Source organism: Lithobates pipiens, unplaced genomic scaffold (assembly GCF_037356315.1).
Source record: "Lithobates pipiens isolate NorthernLeopardFrog02 unplaced genomic scaffold, aLitPip1_a1.2 Scaffold_19, whole genome shotgun sequence".
Lineage (NCBI taxonomy): Eukaryota > Metazoa > Chordata > Amphibia > Anura > Ranidae > Lithobates > Lithobates pipiens.
This window is the reverse complement of record NW_027507764.1, coordinates 339,980,519-340,003,877: the sequence shown is the minus strand read 5'-3', so window position 1 is coordinate 340,003,877 and position 23,359 is coordinate 339,980,519. Positions and strand designations below refer to the sequence as shown.

Below are 23,359 nucleotides of genomic sequence, written 5' to 3'. Positions count from 1 at the left end.
TTGTACTATAAAGGGCTCATTTTAGTTTTCTTTAACCCCATTATGTTACTGGCCAATTAATCGATTATGAAAATAGTAATCGATTAGTTGTCGATTAATCGATTAGTTGTTTCAGCCCTACATTTAATAAACATTGGTATTTTTTATAGGGTTACGCCCCTTGATGGTGTCTGCTTTTTTTTTTCTATCTCTTTGGTTTAGTTATTGCTAACTGTGGGGACACATTCCCTAATTTTCTGGGAAGTAATACTACTATATTACTATTTGTGAGAGATACACTGTATATATGTTGCGAGAGTATGGCCAAATGCTCTGGTCAACAGAATTCAAAGTCGGGCCATGCCATTTTTTTAAATGCTTTCTGTGTGCATAATCCTTTATTTTTGTGTTCTTATATTTACAGAGCAATGACAGCAGTTTTTCAATTCCTATAAATTTGCTCCTTATCCCTCCAGAAGAAGAAGCAGCTCTAGAGCAGATGTCAGGTAAACCTAATAAGAAGCCTTCTCAATTTCCTGCTGATACAGTATGCAAAACTAGACTCACATTACGTTCTTTATGGTTAACAATATCTTCTACTTTCCTTTCTTCTCTGCACCTTTTTCTTCCCTTCCTGGACTATAATCCCCCATGCTTTCCTCCATTTCTCTTTATTGTCTGGCTTATTTTCTGGGGTTACTTAAAATACCACTTTTACAAAAACGAAGGTACTATCAACCACACTACCGAAGGGTTCAATGTAATGAATAGAAGACAAGACACTGTGGTGTAATTTGACTTTATTGCAATTTACTAATGTCTCACTGTCAATCTATTCTGTTTGCAATTATTCTTCCCACAGTAACCCTATAAATTGTATGCCTTTTCTTTTAACAGAAAAAAATATTCAAAAAGAAATAAGAAACCTTTGCCATTGACATAGGCAGCATAGTTGCCATGTATAAGGAAATCTAGCAGTGGTCATGAATTGGAGTCATAGATACCCCAAATCTCCAGGCCCTGGCTAATACCATCTCACACACCAAAGGCCTGGTTGCCAAAGAAAAGTAAACACTGTCTAGAGCTAAGGCTCGGTTCACACAGGGGCGACTGCGATCCGACTTCAGGTCGCCCCTAGTCGCCTCAGGTCGGACAACATTTAAAAATCAATGTAAGTGAATGAGAGCCGTCTTAATGCACGCTACTGAAGTCGCCTCCGACTTCAAAAGAAGTTCCTGTACTACTTCAATCCGACTTGTAGGCGACTTGTACCCATTGATTTCAATGGAGGTCGCCTCCAAGTCGGATCTCTGTCTATACGGAGGAGACTTTGACAGAATTATTAGCTCTGAAGGGGGAACTCCACGCCAAATTTCTGAAAAAATTTTTGGCGTGGGTTCCCCCTCCGAGGGCATACCAGGCCCTTAGGTCTAGTATGGATTCCAAGGGGAACCCCCTACGCCGAAAAAAACGGCGTGGGGGTCCCCCCCCAGATCCACACCAGACCCTTATCCGAGCACGCTACCCGGCCGGCCAGGAAAGGGGGTGGGGATGAGCGGGCGCCTCCCCCCTCCTGAGCCGTACCAGGCCGCGTGCCCTCAACATGGGGGGGTGCCTTGGGGGAGGGGGGGCGTGCGGCCCCCCACCCCAGAGCACCTTGTCCTCATGTTGATGAGGACAAGGGCCTCTTCCCGACAACCCTGGCCGTTGGTTGTCGGGGTCTGCGGGCGGGGGGCTTATCGGAATCCGGGAGCCCCCTTTAAGAAGGGGGCCCCCGGATACCGGCCCCCCACCCTATGTGAATGAGTATGGGGTACAATGTACCCCTACCCATTCACCTGTAAAATAAAAGTACAAAAAAAACACAACACACGAGATAAAATACTTTATTGCACAGCTCCGGGGGTCTTCCGTCTTCGGGGGTCTTCTCGCCGGAATCCTCCGCTATCTTCTTGTAGCTCTTTTACTAGCGGAGGAGCCCGGCATTCTTCTTTGTCGCCGCGGCCTCTTCTTCCGACTTCGGGGGTCTTGTCCCCCTCTTCGGTTCTTCTGCCGGGCCACCGCGCCTTCTTATAGCTCTTTTACAGGCGGTGGCCCGGTCTTCTGTCGCCGCCGCCGCCTTCCGTTCTTCTTCTTCTTCTCCTGGAGATGTTGACTCTACGTTCTCTCCGGCCGCAATGCCAGGGACGCGCTGCGCTGCCACTTATATAGGGACAAGGGGCAGTGTCACATGGGTTGATGTCACATGGGTTGGTCACATGGGTTGATGTCACATGGTGACAGTCCCAGCATCCCCCGGGACTGTGACATCATAAGGGGGCGGGGTCACCGTGTGACATCAACCCATGTGACCAACCCATGTGACATAAACCCATGTGACACTGCCCCTTGTCCCTATATAAGTGGCAGCGCAGCGCGTCCCTGGCATTGCGGCCGTAGAGAACGTCGAGTCAACATCTCCAGAAGAAGAAGAAGAACGGAAGGCGGCGGCGACAGAAGACCGGGCCACCGCCTGTAAAAGAGCTATAAGAAGGCGCGGTGGCCCGGCAGAAGAACCGAAGAGGGGGACAAGACCCCCGAAGTCGGAAGAAGAGACCGCGGCGACGAAGAAGAATGCCGGGCTCCTCCGCTAGTAAAAGAGCTACAAGAAGATAGCGGAGGAGTCCGGCGAGAAGACCCCCGAAGACGGAAGACCCCCGGAGCTGTGCAATAAAGTATTTTATCTCGTGTGTTGTGTTTTTTTTGTACTTTTATTTTACAGGTGAATGGGTAGGGGTACATTGTACCCCATGCTCATTCACATAGGGTGGGGGGCCGGAGACCCCGACAACCAACGGCCAGGGTTGTCGGGAAGAGGCCCTTGTCCTCATCAACATGGGGACAAGGTGCTTTGTATGTGTGTGTGTATTTTATATATATATATATATATATATATAGCCATCCCAAAGAAAGTGTCAACACATTAACCCTCTTGGGTATGGAGTTCACCAGAGCTTCACAGGTTGGAGTCTGGAGTCCTCTTCCACTCCTTCATGATGACATCACAGAGCTGGATGTTAGAGACCTTGCGCTCCTCCACCTTCCGTTTGACGATGCCCCACAGATGTTTATTTAAAGTCTGGAGACATGCTTGGCCAGTCCATCACCTTTACCCTCAGCTTCTTTATATTATATGTTTGGGGGTTCTAAGTAATTTTCTAGCAAAAAATACTAATTTAAACTTGAAAACAAAAAGTTTCAGAAAAGGCCTGGTCATCAAATTAAACCAAAATCGTAGTCTTAATGAACATATGCATGCATACATATCTCAAAAATACTCAATATTTTTATTTAAATACTAAATATTTTTTATTATACAAAAATACACAACTAGGAATGCCCACAATAAAAACCAAGTTAAAACGTCCTGCAAGTTTGTTCTAGTATACCCTCTACATAATCAATTACCACCAAAGTCTATAACACACATCCTTTAATAAAGACATATAAACATAGTGCCTGATAACCCAATGAAAATAAAAACAATAAATAATATTTTTTTTTTTTTTGAAACAATGAGTTTATTGGTAAACGAGCCAGTAAAAAGATTTACAGTTTTGGTACATCCAACAATAGGGGGCATCAACAATCAAAAACAGTTCACTGACATAGAATATTACAGGCCAGATCCATTAAAACTGTAACAATATATATGAACGCATACACTGTAAGGCGTACGGTGCAGACAAAATGATAGACTTTGAAAGCATGTCCAGATTACCCACTGGTCCCTGGTTAGAGCAATGGGACAAACAGCACATCATAAGTTCGCTCAATACATGAAAACTAATAAGATCCATCACTGCCCTATCCCACCCATACCCACTGTCCTCTGGAATATCAAGGAGCAACTCACCCAATCCCCTTAACGCGGGCCAAAGGAAAATGTCTCACCTCGCACCGCCTTCTCGAGAAAAAACTCGCAACGGACCAGAGGGGCTAGTCCACACAAGTGTCTGGGTTATTAAGCCACCGATCCCAGATCTTATTAAATTTGGTAGGGCAGCCCCTATGTGCATAGATGACTTTCTTCATAGGCAGCGTTGAATTTACCTCAGCTACCCAGGCCCTGAGTGTCGGGGCGTCGGGCCGCATCCACAGCCTAGCAATTACCTTCCTAGCACTAAATAACGTTTCCTGTACAAAAACAGCGTGTGAAGGGTCGGTCAGGGGAACCAGCGTCAGGCCCAGGATGCAGGTTTTAGGGTCCACCTGCAGAGGGGAACCCATACGGTCGTGAAGGAATTGAACAATTTGTAGCCAGAAGGTCTGAATGTCCGGGCACGACCACATCAAGTGGTAAAAGGAGCACGGAAGACCCTTACACCGTGGGCACCCCGGCTTCTGAGTAGGTTTGTATCTGCAAATTCTCGCAGGAGTAAGATAAGAGTTATGTACAATATACAGTTGAGTCAGCCTATCAGTTATCTTAGGGGAAGCCTGTTTAACGTTGTCCAATATTTCCTCCCATTCCTCAGTCTCCAGCGGGCCCACTTCCTCTTCCCACCTGTGTTTTGCTACCTCAGCAATTCTGGATTCAGAGCATCGTCTAAGGGAACCATATAAAGTGGAGATCAGTTTGGAGGGCTCCTCACCAATTATAACACCTACCAGTGACAGTTCCTGAGGATCGGGGAATCCCTCCCCGAATTGAGCCCAGAGGGCGTGGGACAACTGCGCATAGCGAAAAATCATATGCGAAGGGATCTCAAACCCCCCACCTGCAGTGCCCGGAAACTGCGCACCCCCAGCGGGGTGATGACCTGGTGCAGGTACACCACCCCTCTGGAGGCCCAGAGACCCGTCCCCGACAGCCCCCGAAGCTCCCTAAGGTGGGGGTTGTGCCGCAAGGGTGTGTGGGAATGTACCCAGTCTGCCCCCACCATCCTCTGGGCGATCTCCCATACCCGCCTATGTTGAAGCATCAATGGGGCGCAACCCTTCATGCACCTACTAGTCTCCTTACCCCTAAACAGAACCTGAAGGGGAGAGTGGGCATGGCTACGTGGCATTCTGCATATAAGTGCTTGATACCTGGGTGCATCTGTTTTATGTAGGTGAAAGAAATGAGAAAGTTGGGCGGCTATGTAATATGCATGGAAGTCAGGAAGCGCGGCTCCCCTCAAGTTAGTAGGGTTCTTTAACGTATTCCAGGCCAATTTGTGTTGTCCGGAGCCCCAGACGAAGGAATTGAGGATAGTATCCATGGTTTTAAAATACTTAAGTGGGATTAGGATAGAGGAGTGCCAGAATTTTATATAGAAATTTGGGCAGCAGAATCATTTTAATTAAGTTTATCCTTCCCATTACACCAAGGGGGAGCCTTGCCCAGGATTGAGTTTTACATTTCAGATACGAAATCAGAGGTTCAATATTATGAGCTATATAGTCAGGGGGTTCCCTCGTGATCTGGACAATAAATAATATTTACTAAAACAGTAACCCAGCATGCAGATCCTCATTGGCCAAAGGAGTCCGAGATCAAGCTCCTGTATATCAAAAAAATATCCTAATTTGTGCTCATAGGTCAAATCAGCTAGTAAGTAGGGCTGTTGTGTTGGCTGAACCAAAGCTATCTGCCAAAAGTGTCTTGCCCAAAATGTCAAAGTAGTTGATCAGAAGTAGAGATCAAAAGGACAATGGCAGACTCGCTAGGTTAGTGTCCGCCCAGGTAAGTGTCCAAAATGTGAAATCTATGAGTAGGACGCCGGCAGCTGCACTAGCTTGGTGCCTGCCAGGATAAGTGTCCTTAAAGTAGAGTCTATGTGGAAATACCTCTCCAGGGAAAAAAAAAAGGTCATGGCAGCCATGTTGCTCACACCTGTCAAATGTTACTCGGGCAAATACTTCCACACTAAATCAGTAAAGAATCTATATTTCTACTACAATAATATGACACTAAAGGCAGTCAAACCAAAGTGCTCAGACAGACAAAACAGTCTTGCTGTAAATCCCAGAGGTAAAGTGCACTATACTCAGAGTATAGTGATAAATCCATTCCTATACACCAAATTCCACCCAATCATTTCCTGCACCTAGTACTGCCAATCTAACATTATAATGGATACAGAGATTTAAATATCCACAATATATATATATATATATATATATATATATATATATATATATATATATATATATATATATATATATATATATATATATATATATATATATAATATATACACAAGGTAGTCATTGATATAAAAGTCATAAAGTTATGTAATAATTGCTCAAAAGAACTCTGAGTGCTCCAGTCCTGAATGCTAAATATAAGGGCACTTTCACACTGGGGCGGGCAGGCGTCGGCGGTAAAGTGGTGGTATTTTTAGTGGTGCTTTATTGTTTTTGCAACACTTTGGCCACTAGCGGGGTGCTTTTAACCCCCAACCTAACAGCCAAAAAAGGGTTAAAAGTGCCGGTAAGCGTCAATGCCCATTGATTTCAATGGGTAGGGGAACTTTAGGAGCATAGTGTATACACCACTCCTACGGTGCCTCAAAGATGCTGCTTGCAGGACTTGTGGATGGCCTTATCCTGTGTGTGCCTGAATACTCAGTCCAGCCTAGACAGAAATTATATAATACTTATAATGTGACATTCAGTCATAATACCAAAAAAAGAATGAACTGCTGTAGGACCTGTATAACCCACACCTCATCGTTAAGTTCAACACAATCCAAACTGTGTTAAAAACCTGTACCTGAACCCGTATTGATGTTCACGCATATGGATACAAGGAAAATAGTTTTGGGATTTCCATAGGTATTACCAGGTGTCTCCATATATCTCCTGTTTGTTGTGGTTGTATAAACATACAATACAAGTACAGACCAAAGTATGATTACAGTGATATGCATAGACCTATTTTAACTGACAATTCACAGGCGCCCCCTCTATCCATATGCAAATTTTGACTTTTTAGAATGCAGAGGCTCTGACATTGCTGCTGTATTCATCAGTGCAAAGTCAATACCATTGACAGGTGTTTCCATTGCATAATGCAATGTAACAAGATTGTGTTGAAGCTCCAGCTTTACATTTCTGAGCTTCGAGAGGAATATTAAACTAACAGTGGTACATGCAAGCAACTGCCCGTACTGTAGTACAATTGTGTTAAAAATATGTTAAACGTTATTTTTATTTTTATTTTCTTTGTATACATGCTTAAGGTTTTACAGCATATTGATACATAGAAACCACCAAACCCTGGTTAACACGCATAGTCCTATATCTTGTCTTGGACATTGTTAATGCAGAATCACCCAACGTGTTTCAGAATATTACATTTCCTTCTTCAGGGACGTACAGTATGGAAAGTGTATGTTATCTTTAATGATATCATACTATTAAATATATGTCAAAAAAACACTTGTCCATAAAAGTAGCTTTCTCATAAAACAATATGTTAACTCATGCTGGAAGTAATGCAGAGATAGAATGTACAGCCATCACATAAAATCAAGCATCATGTTTGCTGCCGCCACCTTAGCCGGCATGGAGTCAGACTCCAATGTATGCAGAGAAAATCAGCCATAATTTGGTTTTATGTGAATTTTAATACTTTGTACAAATAAACATAACATTTATTAACACCGTTGTACTATATTGCCTTAAAAGTCCCATCAAAGGGGTATTCCAAAGTTGCAAGCACCCATTAACTATTATCTTGAATAAAAGCTCTTGAATTAAACAAACGTTTTATATAGGCTTCAGCTTTATTAGGGAGAATCGATTTTTAGAAAACCACTGTTCTGAGACCTGAAAAAAATCTTTCCTTTTTTTGTTCTAGGGTTCAGACCGGATGTTAATTCTGGCAGTGATGCTGATAATTCTGAAGGATTGAATTCTCAAGGATCGGATTCCTGTGAGTCTATCCAGCAGACGCTCATAATTCTATGCTCTATTTTAGCCAGTTTTCTCTCGTGTCATCCTCAAAAGGCTAATTAAAATTTCTGTCTGAAGTCTCTTGCCATTCACAAGTAGGCTCATTGGAGAGGAGCTAAATTCATAGTTGTTTTGCCATTTCTTGATTCAGCTATATTTAGACTTCACAGCAATGTCTGCTTAGAACGGAATTTTACATCTATCACGCTTGTAGAATTGGTAGGTTCCAAAGGTAATGTTAATATGCCGGAGGAAGGGGGTATACACTAGTGCAAGTCCTGTAGTTAAAGAAAATCGAGTAGATTGGGTACTCGGGCTTTGGCTCCCTCATAATCCGGGGGGTGGGCTGGTGAGATTGTCCTTAACAAGGTTGATATAATTATGTATATCCAATACACTTTAACAGTCCCTATCCCTTCAGAAGATTGTACAGTATTCCTCCCACATTTTACAGTGAATTCCCTCTATTATGTGTACTTGTCTCAGTTAGGAGTACAAAGTGTAATTTCTGTCTGTTGCTTCATTCCCCCAAATAGAGCTTTCTTTTGGTGGTACTTGATCACCTCTGCGGTTTTTACTTTTGCGGAGCTCTCACAATTTTTGAGCTCTATGTTAGTTTGGGACTGTTGAAGGTGGGATCGGTGTGTTGCATAAGGCAAGGTTTGGAAGTCTAGGTGGGATTTAATGTTTTTTTAATTTTTGTAAAGTTTCAAAGCATATATAAGAAATGATAAGGATTATTCATTGCTTTAGATAGATAGATAGATAGATAGATAGATAGATAGATAGATAGATAGACAGATATACACACTGCTCAAAAAAAAATAAAGGAACACTTTTTAACTAGAGTATAGCATCAAATCAATTAACCACTTGACCACTGGGCACTTAAACACCCTTAATAACCAGACCAATTTTCAGCTTTCGGTGCTCTCACATTTTGAATGACAATTACTCGGGCATGCAACACTGGACCTATATGAAATTTTTGTCCTTTTTTTCACACAAATGGAGCTTTCTTTTGGTGGTATTTAATCACCGCTCGGTTTTTTATTTTTTGTGCTATAAAAGAAAAAATACAGAAAATTCTGTAAAAAAAAAAAATTTTTCTTTGTTTCTGTTATAAAATTTAGCAGATTAGTAATTTTTTCTTCATAAATTTTTTTCCAAAATTTATACTACTACATATCTTTGGTAAAAATAAGTACAAATTGGTGATTATTTGTTTTTTGTGAAAGTTATAGAGTCCACAAGCTATGGTGCCAATATCTGAAAATTGATCACACCTGAAGTATTGAAGGCCTATTTCAATTCTTGAGACCCTAACATGCCAGAAAAGTACAAATACCCCCCAAATTACCCCTTTTTGCAAAGCAGACATTCCAAGGTATTTAGTAAGAGGCATGATGAGTTTTTTTGAAGTTGTCATTTTTTTCCCACAATTCTTTGCAAAATCAAGATTTTTTTTACTTTTTTTTTTTTTTCACAAAATTGTCATATTATCAGTTTATTTCTCACACACAGTATAGGCATACCACAAATTACACCCCAAAACACATTTTGGTATTACTCCCGAGTACGGTGATACCACATGTGTGAGACTTTTACACAGTGTGGCCACATACAGAGGCCCAACATGCAGGGAGCGTCATCAGGCGTTCTGGAGCACCCAGGAAATTCTGACATTTCTCTCCTACATGTAAAAATCATCATTTATTTGCTAGAAAATTACATAGAACCCCAAAACATTATATATGTTTTTTTAGCAAACACCTTGGAGAATACAATGGTGGTCGTTGCAACTTTTTATCTCGCACGGTATTTGCGCAGCAGTTTTTCGAATGCTTTTTTTTTTAAAAAAAAACTGTTTTGTGCTTAAAAAAACTAAAAAATACAATAAAGTTAGCCCAATTTTTGCATAATGTAAAAGATGAAGTTACGCTGAGTAAATAGATACCTAACATGTCACTCTTCAAAATTGCACACGCTCGTGGAATGGCGCCAAACGTCGCTACTTAAAAATCCCCATAGGCGACGATTTAATTTTTTTTTACTGGTTATATGTTTTGAGTTACAGAGGAGGTCTAGGGCTAGAATTATTGCTCTCACTCTAACGTTCGCAGCGATACCTCACATGTGTGGTTTGAACACCGTTTTCATATGTGGGTGGGACTTACATATGCGTTCGCTTCTGCATGCGAGCACATGGGGACATTTAACTTTTTTTTTTTTAGTTTGACATTTTTTTCCCCAAAAATAAATTTTTTGATCACTTTTATTCCTATTACAAGGAATGTAAACATCCCTTGTAATAGGAATATGGCATTACAGGTCCTCTTTACAGTGAGATATGGGGTCAATAAGACCCCGCATTTCACCTCTAAGCTGGGAAGCCTGAAAAAAAAAAAAAAAGATTCTGGCTTTGATCGTATTGGCGAGTCGGTAGAAGCACGGGAGGGAGGGGGGGGATGTCTATGGCTGGGTATTGCAGGTTATCAGGCTGCATTCACACCTGAGCGTAGCGTGTTTGAATGTTTTTACCGGCGGTTTGTCGCGCGACAACGAGCGTTTTGTCACACTACAACGCGCGACAACGAGCGTTTTGTCACACTACAACGCGCGACAACGAGCGTTTTTTTAACTTCGGCGTTTTTTTTCAGCCAATAGGAAAAATATTTTTCATCTGCTTATTTTTTTTTGAGCAGATACAGCGTCAAAGCGCCCGTAGAAACGCTCGTTGTCGCGCTAAACGCTCGAATCGAGCGTTTCCATTAATTTCTATGGGAATGAAAACGCCCAAATCAGCCCAATTCGCGCGACAAAAAAGGGTCCGGAACTTGTTTGAGCTTCAGGCGTAGGGCTTCAGGCAACATGGAGTGGAGATGTGAACCATCTCCATTGAGAATAATGGATTTTTTCCCCTCCAGCGTTTTGTAGCTTCAGGCGTAGGGCTACAAAACGTTCAGGTGTGAACGGGCTGTCACCGACTATGGCTGAGTATGGCTGGGTATCTCCGAGTATGGCATTGCAGAGTATTGTGTTGCAGAGCATTGCAGGGTATTGGCGGGTGTTGCATAGCATTTCAGAGTGTTGCAGGGTATTGGCGGGTGTTGCAGGGTATTGGCGGGTGTTGCAGGGTATTGGCGGGTGTTGCAGAGCATTGCAGGGTGTTGCAGAGCATTGCAGGGTGTTGCAGGGTATTGGCGGGTGTTGCAGGGTATTGCGGGTGTTGCAGAGCATTGCAGAGTGTTGCAGAGCATTGCAGAGTGTTGCAGGGTATTGGCGGGTGTTGCAGGGTATTGGCGGGTGTTGCAGAGAATTGCAGAGTGTTGCAGGGTATTGGCGGGTTTTGCAGAGTGTTGCAGGGTATTGCAGGGTATTGCAGGGTGTTGCAGGGTGTTGCAGGGTATTGCAGAGTATTGCAGAGTAATGGCAGGGAATTGAGGGGTTAAATTTCGGTGAGCAGCACTGCAGATGCAGCCCACATCGCTGCTGACACCGATCTTTTCCCCCTCCACTGTACCGTTTGGTACAGAGAGGGGGAGGGAGGAACCGGCGTCATAACATGACACCGGTTTGTTTACAAGTGATCACTCCGTCATTTGACGGAGTGATCACGTGGTAAACGGCCGCGATGAGCGCCTGTTTACCGTGATCCGTGATGCGCCGGGTCCTGTGGACCCGGCGGTCACGGATGCTCTCGAGTGCGCGGCCCTGGGGGAGCGCGAGAGCAGAATTCTGGGAGTACGTCATATGACGGCCTCCCAGAGTTAAACAACCGCCCTGTAGCCGTCATTCAGCTATGGGCCGGTTGTTAAGTGGTTAAACTCCTGGGATATTGATCTGGTCAGTTAAGTAGCAGAGGGGGTTGTTAATCAGTTTAGGTTGCTTTGGTGTTAATGAAATTAACAGGTACACTAGATGGGCAACAATGAGTTGACCTCCAAAACAGGAATTGTTTTACAGGTAGAGGCCACTGTTTTTTTTTTTGTTTGTTTGTTTTTTTCCCCCTACTCATCTTATCTGACTATTTTTTTTACTAGTTTTGCATTTGGCTAGGGTCAGTGCCACTGTTGGTAGCATGAGGCAATACCTAGACCCTATAGAGGTTGCACAGGCAGTCCAATTCCTCCAGGATGGCACATCAATACCTGCCATTGCCAGAACCTTTGCTATGTCTCCCAGCACAGTCTCAAGACAGGTAGGAGATTCCAGGAGACGGGCAGTTACTCTAGGAAAGCTGGGCAGGGCCATAAACGGTCCTTAACCCATCAGCAAGACCGGTATCTGCTCCTTTGTGCAAGGAGGAACGGGATAAGCGCCACCAAAGCCCTACAAAATGACCTCCAGCAGGCCATTGGTGTGAATGTCTCTGACCAATCAGAAATAGACTTCATGAGGGCGGCCTGAGGGCCTGACATCCTCTAGTGGGCCCTGTGCTCACTGCCTGGCACCATGGAGTTCGATTGGCATATGCCATTGAATACCAGAATTGGCAGGTCCACCACTACTGCCCTGTGCTTTTCACAGATGAGTGGAGGTTCACCCTAAACACATGGGACAGATGTGAAACAGTCTGGAGAAGCTGTGGAGAACATTATGCTGCCTGTAACATCATTCAGCATGAGCGGTTTGATGGTGGGTCAGTGATGGTCTGAGGAGGCATATCCATGGAGGGACACACATACCTCTACAGGCTAGACAATGGCACACTGCAGTTGGGTATTGGGATGAAATCCTTGGACCCATTGTCAGACCCTGTGCTGGTGCAGCGGGTCCTGGGTTCCTCCTGGTACACGACAATGCCGAATAAATATATATATATATATATATATATATATATATATATATATATATATATATATATATAAAATTTGTTAAAAGGTTTAGCTTGATGGGACTGTAAGGCTACATTCACACTACAGCATTTTAGGGCTGAAACGATTAATCGATATTATCGATAATAATCGTTAATGAAAATCGTTGTCAACGATTTTCATTATCCATTAGTTGGTCCGCACCATGTGATCCGCGGAGCGGGCCGCGGCCTTAGGAAAGACCGTGGCTTCGGCCTAGCTTCGGAGCTGGCGGCCATCTTGGTACACCCGGCGGCGGAGAGCTGCGCGCTGACGTCACCCCCAGCGCGGCGTTCAGCCTGTCAGCCCAAGTGAATGAATTCTGGAGGAGTCACGGAGTTTTTCTGTCCCTGCATATCCCCCGTCCTCTTCTTCTGTCCCCGCACATCCCCAGTCCTCTTCTTCTGTTCCCGCACATCCCCCGTCCTCTTCTTCTGTCCCCGCACATCCCCCGTCCTCTTCGTCTGTCCCCGCACATCCCCCGCCCTCTTCTGTCCCCGCACATCCCCCGTCCTCTTCCTCTGTCCCCGCACATCCCCCGTCCTCTTCCTCTGTCCCCGCACATCCCCCGTCCTCTTCCTCTGTCCCCGCACATCCCCCGTTCTCTTCCTCTGTCCCCGCACATCCCCCGTTCTCTTCCTCTGTCCCCGCACATCCCCCGTTCTCTTCCTCTGTCCCCGCACATCCCCCGTTCTCTTCCTCTGTCCCCGCACATCCCCCGTCCTCTTCCTCTGTCCCCGCACATCCCCCGTCCTCTTCCTCTGTCCCCGCACATCCCCCGTCCTCTTCCTCTGTCCCCGCACATCCCCCGTCCTCTTCCTCTGTCCCCGCACATCCCCCGTCCTCTTCCTCTGTCCCCGCACATCCCCCGTCCTCTTCTTCTGTCCCCGCACATCCCCGCTTTCCAGCGCTGCCGTGATTTAGGTTGGGCTCTGCACATGCGTGCATCCATCTCCCGGCTTCGGGGTGCCCTTCGCTCCATTTGGAGGATCGGCCGAGTCACGTGTGGCGGGTCTGGACTGAGACTCCGCCCCACACCACCCCGGCACACCGAGGAGGAGCCGCTGTCACCATGAAGGGGTGAGAAAACCAGAGACACCGGAGGGGAGCACTGAGAGGAGGTGGGGCAGTGACACCATGCGAGAGGGGAGGAATGTGTCATCTATACTGGGGGGGGGGGGGGGACGTGTGTGTGTGTGTGTGTGTATGCGTATATATATATATTTCTCCCCCCCTTTTTTTTTTATCCGATTAATCGATTAATCGAAAAAATAATCGGCCGATTAATCGATTATGAAAATAATCGTTAGTTGCAGCCCTACAGCATTTTGAATTGCGGGCTTTTCTGCCACGGATTTGACAGCGCTGAAGTGTGAATGACAAAATGCGTAACTCGATGCGGCGCAGCACGTTTTATTGCGCGACAATCACGGCAGGCCCGCACCGCAATTTGAGGTGTCATTCAAATGAATGCCATCTCAAATGCGAGTAACTGTTTTATCATTCACTCTTCAGTGCTGTCAAATTGCAGCAGATCTGCCCGGAATTCAAAACACTGTAGCGTGAATGCAGCCTAAGTATAGGCCAAAGACAAGTGATGTTGGTGTATTTTAACACTCAGCCGTGGCATGACTTTTGTTTTTCAGATCTGCTTTGGTCTTCTAGTTTACAACACATGTAGTTGCAGAGCAGCCATCCCCGGGGACTCTGTCTCCCTTTAGATATCAGTGTACACACATAAACACTGCACTATATTTTTCTGTATCCAAGGTACTGGTACACATGCAAGCAAAACACATATCTGTTTGTTTAAGAAAACATTATATAATCCTTAAAGTAGAACTATTGGCAAAACTTTTTTTTTTTTCCTTTTGGATGGAGCAAGGAAGGGTTATTTTTTTTACCCCATCTGTGTCCCATTGGGGAGATTTATATTCACTTCCTGGCCAAATAGCAAGTGAGAGGAAATTCCTGCAATTAAGGGAATCCCATGGGGACCCCCAGGTCCCCAGAACTAGTGTCCCCATTGGAAGATTTTCCTTCTTTTCTGGGGACACCCCAAAATTTGCAATATTCTTTACTTTTAGTTTCAATGATAATGGTAAACAGGACACATAATGAGGGTGAATCTCTCTAATCTTTCAAACAGTAATAAAAACTGACAGGTGTTCAAATCCCTTTCCACTCTATCCAAAAAACGTTTTGTCTTTAGTTATTATTATAGTTACATAGTTATACTTCAAAGCTAAGCTGTAATGTGAAAAATGATTAACACAGAAAGTTGTATTTCTGGAGATTAGGAATGTTAAAGTGGAGATTCACACAAAAAAGGAAACTCCGCTTTTCGGAACCCCCTCCCCCCCCCCTCCGGTGTCACATTTGGCACCTTTCAGGGGGGAGGGGGGTGCAGATACCTGTATAATACAGGCATTTGCACCCACATCTGGACATATCAGAATCTGCGGGTATCTATGCCAATTCCTGTCCCCCCCCCCCCCCCCCCCCCACTGTCTGCTGGGAAACACATGGGTCCCAGAGACAGCAGGGACCATCCGTATTGCGCAGTTGGGAACCAGGGAGTGAAGCTGCAAGGCTTCACTTCCTGATTCCCTTCCCAAAGATGGTGGCGGCAGCACCCGAGAGCCAAGCGACAGATCAGCTTTGGGGGCCGACATCGCGGGCGCGCTGGACAGGTAAGTGTCCATATTTTAAAAGTCAGCAGCTGCAGTATTTGTTGCGGCTGACTTTTAAAATAAAAAATTTCGGCAGAACGCTGCTTTAAGGTTATAAAATGGTCACTGGCTGACACAAACAGTACATGCAAGGCTGTCTTCTCACAATGGACTGGGAATCCACAGCTGCAAGAGAAGAGGGGAAGGAAAGTGAGGCGCCAAGCAGACATGGTGTAGCACAGTTTATTAAAAAAAATGTAAATGTATAAACAACAATTGCAGACAGATGGAGGCCAGTGGTGGATGTATTCCGGGATGGTCCAGTCGAAGCTGCGGCCAAAACTCTGGGGGGAGATGTATTATCCGGAAATCCTGGGAGAGCCAACAGAGCGAGGGAGAGCCGATGCCAGAGAGACCAGGGGCCGCCGATGTGATGGGTCCAGAGTTGGGATGGACACCCAGGGAAAGTTCCTCCAGCCAGTGTGAATGGGCATTCAGCCCGACGATCGTGGTAGCCAATAGCGACCTGTTTCGGAGGCAAGCCACACCTCCTTTATCATTGACACTTCGTTCTCAGGATTGAGACAAGTACACACTAGAGAGATATGCTTTGTTCATATTTCATGTCTGAGGTTTACAATCCTATCCTACTAAACAGCAAATGCAAGTCATTGATCATCTAGAATAAAATCTATAACTATAAGAAATGAATTTTATTCTGCTTTATAAAAAAAAAACTTCTGTTTTTAATATTTATGCAGCCCAACAATATAGCAGTGCAGTCTCAACACTCTCCCAGGAGCCCATGGATGTTGCTTGTAATGGTCAGCCAGTAAATCCCTGGGACAACTTACCATCCCTTTGTGCCAGTGAATCTATACGTTCTCGTAAGTAAATACATAGAACTAGGAACAACACAGTGATTCATCTATCGATAAATATTAATATTTGGAGTATTTTTTTTTCCAATTTTACAAAAAGTTTTTTAATCTTTTGTATTGTCTTTTTACTATGTGTATAACATACTCTACTACTCCACTAAAGCATTTTTATTTCTGCCTGTGTTACTCTGTCTCCCTTTAGATATCAGTGTACACACATAAAAACTGCACTATATTTTTCTGTATCCAAGGTACTGGATAGAGAAGGTCCAGTTGTCATGCTATCATGTTCCAATACAGTAGTTTGCAGATAAGGACTATATGCTTTTCTTCTCTCGACTTCCCAAATCTGCTTACTTTTCGGTACAGAAAGTATTGAATATTGCGGGTTAGCGTAACAGCCTGTCAAATAGTATTTCAGAATTAAATCCAGCATTTTATTGATTTATTACAAATATTTGTATAGCGACAACAATATACGCAGCACTTTATATGTATTATATATTCACATCAGTTTCTACCCTCAAATACTTACAATCTGAGTTCCCTTTCCCACATACCAGGTACACACATACTGAAAATCATCGGATAAGCAGCAAGTGGACGACTTTGGGTTCTTTCCGTTCAACAAAAGCCAAACTAACAATTGTCTTCTGTCGAACAGGCATGCTGGAAAACCAACATTCGATCAGGACCTGCAGCCAATGGCTGCAAGTGCTGATCAGTATATTATGGTGGGGGCAGAGTCCCCCTGTCAGAATACATTGGCTCAGTGGCAGAGATCCCTTCATCCACGTTACTTGTGTTGATGCGGAGATCTGTCCTGTCTTTGTTTTTTTGTTTTTTTTGTGGGTAGAAAAAAAAACTGTCGCTATACTAGGGCCAATTTACTTACCAGCTTGTCTTTAGAATGTACTGCAGTACTTGGAAGAAACTCGCAAAAGCACAGGGAGAACATGCAAACTCCATTTGGAATTGAGCCAATGACCCAAAAGTGAAAAGGCAGAAATACTAAGCATTAATCAACCGTGTCAGGGCCAGTGTTTCTTTTATGCCAGGTTTACTTTGAATTATTGCTACCATTTTCTAAAGTTCAGAATTTTATAAAGCTTGTCTGAGCTGTATGAACCTCCCTCCACCCTCCTCCTTCCGCCTTCCTCACACAGCAAAAAGAAACAAAGCTGGGGCTGTCAATCACAGGCTGTGTTCTGGAGATCCCTCCCCTGTCACCATGTTTCACTTGGTGTCAGGAAAACTTGGAGAACCAGGCAGCAGACAGAAATGGCACTTATACAGTGCTAACCTTGTGCCAATACCCTAGATCAGTGATGGCAAACCTTGGCACCCCAGATGTTTTGGAACTACAAAACTGTTCATGCACTCTGCAGTGTAGTTGAGCATCATGGGAAATGTAGTTCCAAAACATCTGGGGTGCCAAGGTTTGCCATAACTGCCCTAGATATTGAATACTATAAAACAAATGATGAATTCCCAATGTATATATTAACACAGAAAGTTGTATTCCTGGAGATTAGGAATGTTAAAGCAGAGATTCACACAAAAAAGGAACCTCCGCTTTTCAGAACCCCTCCCCTCCCCCCCTCCGGTGTCACATTTGGCACCTTTCAGGGGGGTGCACATGGGTCCCAGAGACAGCAGGGACCATCCGTATTGCGCAGTTGGGAACCAGGAAGTGAAGCTGCAAGGCTTCACTTCCTGATTCCCTTCCCAAAGATGGTGGCGGCAGCACCCGAGAGCCGAGCGACAGATCGGCTTTGGGGGTCGACATCGCGGGCGCACTGGACAGGTAAGTGTCCATATTTTAAAAGTCAGCAGCTGCAGTATTTGTAGAATAAACATTTTTGGCAGAACGCCACTTTGAGGTTATAAAATAGTCACTGGCTGACACAAACAGTACATGCAAGGCTGCCTTCTCACAATGGACTGGGAATCCACAGCTGCAAGAGAAGAGGGGAAGGAAAGTGAGGCGCCAAGCAGACATGGTGTAGCACAGTTTATTAAAAAAAATGTAAATGTATAAATAACAATTGCAGACAGATGGAGGCCAGTGGTGGATGTATTCCGGGATGGTCCAGTGGAAACTGCTGCCAAAACTCTGGGGGGAGATGTATTATCTGGAAATCCTGGGAGAGCCAACAGAGCGAGGGAGAGCCGATGCCAGAGAGACCAGGGGCCGCCGATGTGATGGGTCCAAAGTTGGGATGGACACCCAGGGAAAGTTTCTCCAGCCGGTGTGAATGAGCATTCAGCCCGACGATCGTGGTAGCCAATAGCGACCCGTTTCAGAGGCAAGCCACACCTCCTTTATCATTGACACTTAGTTCTCTGGATTGAGACAAGTACACACTAGAGAGATATGCTTTGTTCATATTTCATGTCTGAGGTTTACAATCCTATCCTACGAAACAGAAAATACAAGTCATTGATCATCTAGAATAAAATCTATAACTATAGGAAATACATTTTTATTCTGCTTTATAAAAAAAAAAACTTCTGTTTTTAATATTTTTGCAGCCCAACAATATAGCAGTGCAGTCTCAACACTCTCCCAGGAGCCCATGGATGATGCTTGTAATGGTCAGCCAGTAAATCCCTGGGACAACTTACCATCCCTTTGTGCCAGTGAATCTATAAGTTCTTGTAAGTTCTTCTATAAATAAATATTAATTAATATTTGGAGTATTTTTTTTCAAATTTTTAAAAACGTTTTTTAATCTTTTGTATTATGTCTTTTTACTATGTGTATAACATACTCTACTACTCCACTAAAGCATTTTTATTTCTGCCTGTGTTGCTGCTGGAGAGTCCCCCTCATTTCCAGGGTGGTAAAACAGCAGGACAGACAGTTAGGGTAAATCTCTCTAATGGCATCTAGGTAGCAGTAAAAACTTTACAAGGGGTTCTAACCCTTTACATCACTCTATCCTAAATGAAGAAAAAAGTTTTCCCCAGACATCCATTTAAACCTTTTTGCTGCAAATGATGTGTTCTAAAATCTATCAAGAAATACTTGCGAAGGAGTTGCAAGGAGCGGAAAGTGGGATGAAACCCGGAAAAGCTCTGGGCCCTGATGATTTCACCCTACAATATTACCAATCCCTTCTGCCACTTCTAGGCCCTTCTATAATGAAGCTATTCAACTCCCTCACCGAGGGAGTGCGCTTTTCTAGAGACACCCTGAAGGTTCACATATCCATTATACCTAAAGGTAAAGACCCATCCGCATGCAGTAGCTATAGACCCATTTCCCTTCTAAATATAGATCTCAAGCTTTTTATGAAGATTCTGGCCAACAGATCAGCTCAACAAATGCAGGATATAGTTCATCTAGACCAGGTGGGTTTTATCCTCCAAAGAGAGGCTAGAGACAATACCACCAAAGTGCTCAACCTGATTCATGTTCCTTCTGTGACTAAGGCACGGTGCGTCTTTCTCAGCTAGGATGCTGAGAAAGCTTTTGACCTCGTCAATTGGGAGTTCATGTCCTCTGTACTTAACCATTTTGTCCCCCAGACCAATGTGCTTCAGTGGATCTCAAATGGTTAAAGCTGATGGTGTTCTCTCAGATCCCTTCTCCATCACAAATGGCACCAGGCAGGGATTATCTGCTTTTTTCCTTAAAGCAGAGTTCCCCATAAAAAAAAATTAAAAGTCAGCAGCTACAAATACTGCAGCTGCTGACTTTTAATAATGGAACACTTACCTGTCCCAGGGTCCAACAATGTGGGGCAACGAAGCCGGCATTTTAACTGTGGACTCCCGGCTGTACAGCCGGGCACCCACTGCGCACACGCAAACCATGTACCGTGACTGGCCGCGCAATCATCTGGGACCTGTCACGTGTTCCAGGTCATTGACAGAGGGAGGGGGGAGAGGCGCTCTCCCTTCCTGCATCAAGGGAAGTGACATCAGGAGCCCAGGCGCTGAAGGAGGTAGACTACGAGGGACCACATAGGAACAGGCATTATAAGGTAAGTAAAAAATAAATTCTCTTTCGTTCATTGACTGACACAGCTCCTTTAAATCTTGACCTTAGGGTTATATCGCCACCTTTAGGAGAAGACTTGGCAGAACATGTAAAAACAGCAAAACTTCACAGCACCACCCAGGGGGCGGTCCCACTGGCTATAACCCCCCACACTGCTTCCTGCAGCTCAGTTTTTTTCTGCCTAGTGTAGGAGAAGGACCTGACTCCCTGAGGGGACCATTGGTCCTGGGAATTGATCTACAATCAACAGCCGGGCTGGGTGGACAGGCTGGATAATATAGATCCTTGTAGTCTCCCCAGCCTGGCCATCGAGCGTGAGCAGACCCTAGCTACGCGCTGGGTCGACCATGTCATGTCCCTTTTCTGGTCCAGGGGCGGCCGGTGAGCTATGTGCTCCGGGGCACACACATGACTGGGCTACTGCTGTCCGCGTCACAGTGTGCCATGGCTGACAGCCACCCCGTACTGCTTGGGTGATGAGACTGTGGTGGAATGCATCCAGCAGTCCCAACAGGAGGGGTAAGTATGGATGCACCTGCCTCCAGAGGCCACAGTGCGGTCCGCTGTAATTTTTCTGATTTTCCTGTAGCCTTAGTCAGTATATTACTGTCAGCCATTTCCTAGAAGGTTCGTGGCCATTTTCTCAGAGCTTTTTTTTTTTTTTTGCTACAACAGCCGGCAGCCATTTTCTTGTAGCCTCAGCGTGGTTTACCTCTAGAGCTGGTGACTGTATGCTTCCAGAACAGCGTGGTTTTTACTCAGAACACCTCGTGACACAGGGCAGAGTGGACGGCGGCAGCACAGCGCAGTACCTAGGTCAGGGTGGTGAGTCCTGCGGGGGCCCCTCAGTCTTCAAGCAGCTAGGAGGGTGGGATTTCGTGTACCTTGCCTTGAGAAGCGAGCGCTTCTTCCCCAGACATCCCTGCTATTGCAACCGGCTCACCTGCACAAAATGTGCCTATGGATGCTTTGTCAGCGGTCCTGGAGTTCTTTGTTGCCAGGGTGGAGACGGCGTGCGGGCGCAAGGGGGGTAAAAAACGCCCCCTCCCCCCCTCGTCTTCTGGGGAAAGCTCTGACTCAGACTTGGCCCCCGCTGTGACAGGTGGCCCCTGTTCTGACGTGTCAGAGGATGGCGGACCAGGACCGTTCGGACAGTGAGGATGACTCTGTGTCCGGGTTAGTGCAGGAAAAAGCGCTAGTAGGAGCACTTATCACAGCGGTGCGGGATACCCTGAAGATAGAGGATACAGCAAGGGCATCTGCAGAGGTGTCGGTCCCTTTTGGGTCCCGCAAACCGGCCCGCACGCCTAAGGTGTTTCCGTATTTGACTTATTTTGATAAGTTAATATACAAGGAATGTGGAAGCCCGTAACGGGCCTTTTCAGTCCTGAGAAGAATGGCGGTGTGTTACCCTTTTGAGGAGAGCCTCCTGAAAAAATGGGCATCTCCTGCAGTCATTGATTCTCCCCCCCCCAGTATCCAGGTGGACTACAGTAACCACGATTCCAGTAGAAATTACTCCTGCCTTCAAGGACCCTGCCAACAGGAGGGCCGAGGCAGTGGTCCAGTCCATGTTTACGGTGGTGGGGTCAGCGCTACGACCTGTGTTGGACACAGCCTTGGTGTTGCAGACGCTTACTAAATGGGCAAAGTTGTTGCACTGTGAATTAGAGAAGCAACAGTCTCCCCCCGGTCTGCGTAGAACTGGCAGATCAGTTGGTGCATGGCCTTAAGTATGTCTTATGCGGCCCTGGATACGGTCCCCCTGCTCTCTAGAGCATCAGTATCCTTAGTGGTGCTATGGCGCCTGATTTGGCTGAAATGCTGGTCTGCAGACCAGGCATCTAAAAAATTGTCGGATTTGTCCTTCCAAGGTGAGAGGCTATTTGGAGCCTCACTGGATGACGTTATTAAGAATGTTACCGATGGGAAGAGCACGTTGCTCCCACAGTCCAGGAAGGGTAAAGAGCCACGCCGTAGGCAAGGGCCCTCTTTTTCCGCTCAGAATTTTTTTTCCACCCGCCTGGGTCGGCAGGTAAGCGTTCCCAGTCCGACAAGACGCCTGCTGAAGGACAAATACGTCCCTGGTTTCGCAAGCCAAACACAATCTATACTCAGTTATTACACAAATACTAACCGACCACCACTGACAACTGCTAGAAATGCCAGGCAGACAGAGGAACGTTTCTCCTTATTTTTTGGTCCTGTCCTCGGCTGAAACATTTCTGGATGAAAGGTCGGACGGTTACTCAGAAATTTATGAATCATACAATTCCTGACCATCCAGCTTTCTTTCTGCTCCACGCTACCACGATCCTGGCAAAACGCTACCAAAAATCAATATTGCGACACTTTTTGAATACCACTAAATCCTGCATTCCCCTACTGTGGGGGAAAAAAAAACACACCACCGTCTATTGGGACTTGAGTGAAGGAAATCAAAAAATTTGAAGATTTAGTCCATACGGCTCAAAATAAAAAGGGGAAAAACATTCTAAGCCATGGAGGCTATGGAATATGTTTATTCTATCTGATGAAGGTATGTCCCTGCTTGGGTCATGAATAGAGAATAAATACTGGCTCTGTTGGTATTTATAGTGGCGAAACGTTCACAGCTTCCGGGCCTGCACCCCTTTCTTTATCCTCCCCCCAACTACTCCCACGTCTTTTATCTTCCATCTACTTACCTACTGCTTTTCTTTTCTTTTTACTTTCTTTGGAATCGTTCGGTTTCCTCCTTCCCCTTTTTTTGTATTTCTCAGATTTTCATACCGTTCGGGGATCGGGCAGTTCAACTGTGATTGTAATTACCTATGAACGTTTTCTGTCATTGTTGTCATGCAGCTGTACCTTCCCTGAAATTAGAAATGCTTGCGAGATGCTATGTTAAAATTCTAAAGTAAAATATATAAGTGAAGCGCACACACACCTAAACACACAGTCAATATTATGTGTACAAAATATATCAAACTAATAGTGCCACGCTCCACATTAAAAATATCAGTGTTGCCTCAGGACGTGAGTATTGTCCCTTCA

General features: G+C 45.0%; 1 protein-coding gene across 4 annotated transcripts in view; it reads left to right on the top strand.

Annotated features, from left to right (window-relative positions):
• The window catches only part of ACD (ACD shelterin complex subunit and telomerase recruitment factor), a 72,283-nt gene that overhangs the window by 35,281 nt on the left and 13,643 nt on the right, over positions 1–23,359 (top strand). For 3 of the 4 annotated variants that reach the window (XM_077492117.1, XM_077492115.1, XM_077492118.1), the window contains 4 exons: positions 404–485; positions 7,811–7,885; positions 16,195–16,320; positions 18,850–18,975. In XM_077492117.1, coding sequence (XP_077348243.1) covers positions 404–485; positions 7,811–7,885; positions 16,195–16,320; positions 18,850–18,975 — 409 coding nt within the window. The remainder of the gene's footprint in view (positions 1–403; positions 486–7,810; positions 7,886–16,194; positions 16,321–18,849; positions 18,976–23,359) is intronic. The other variant, XM_077492116.1, reaches the window with a different exon arrangement.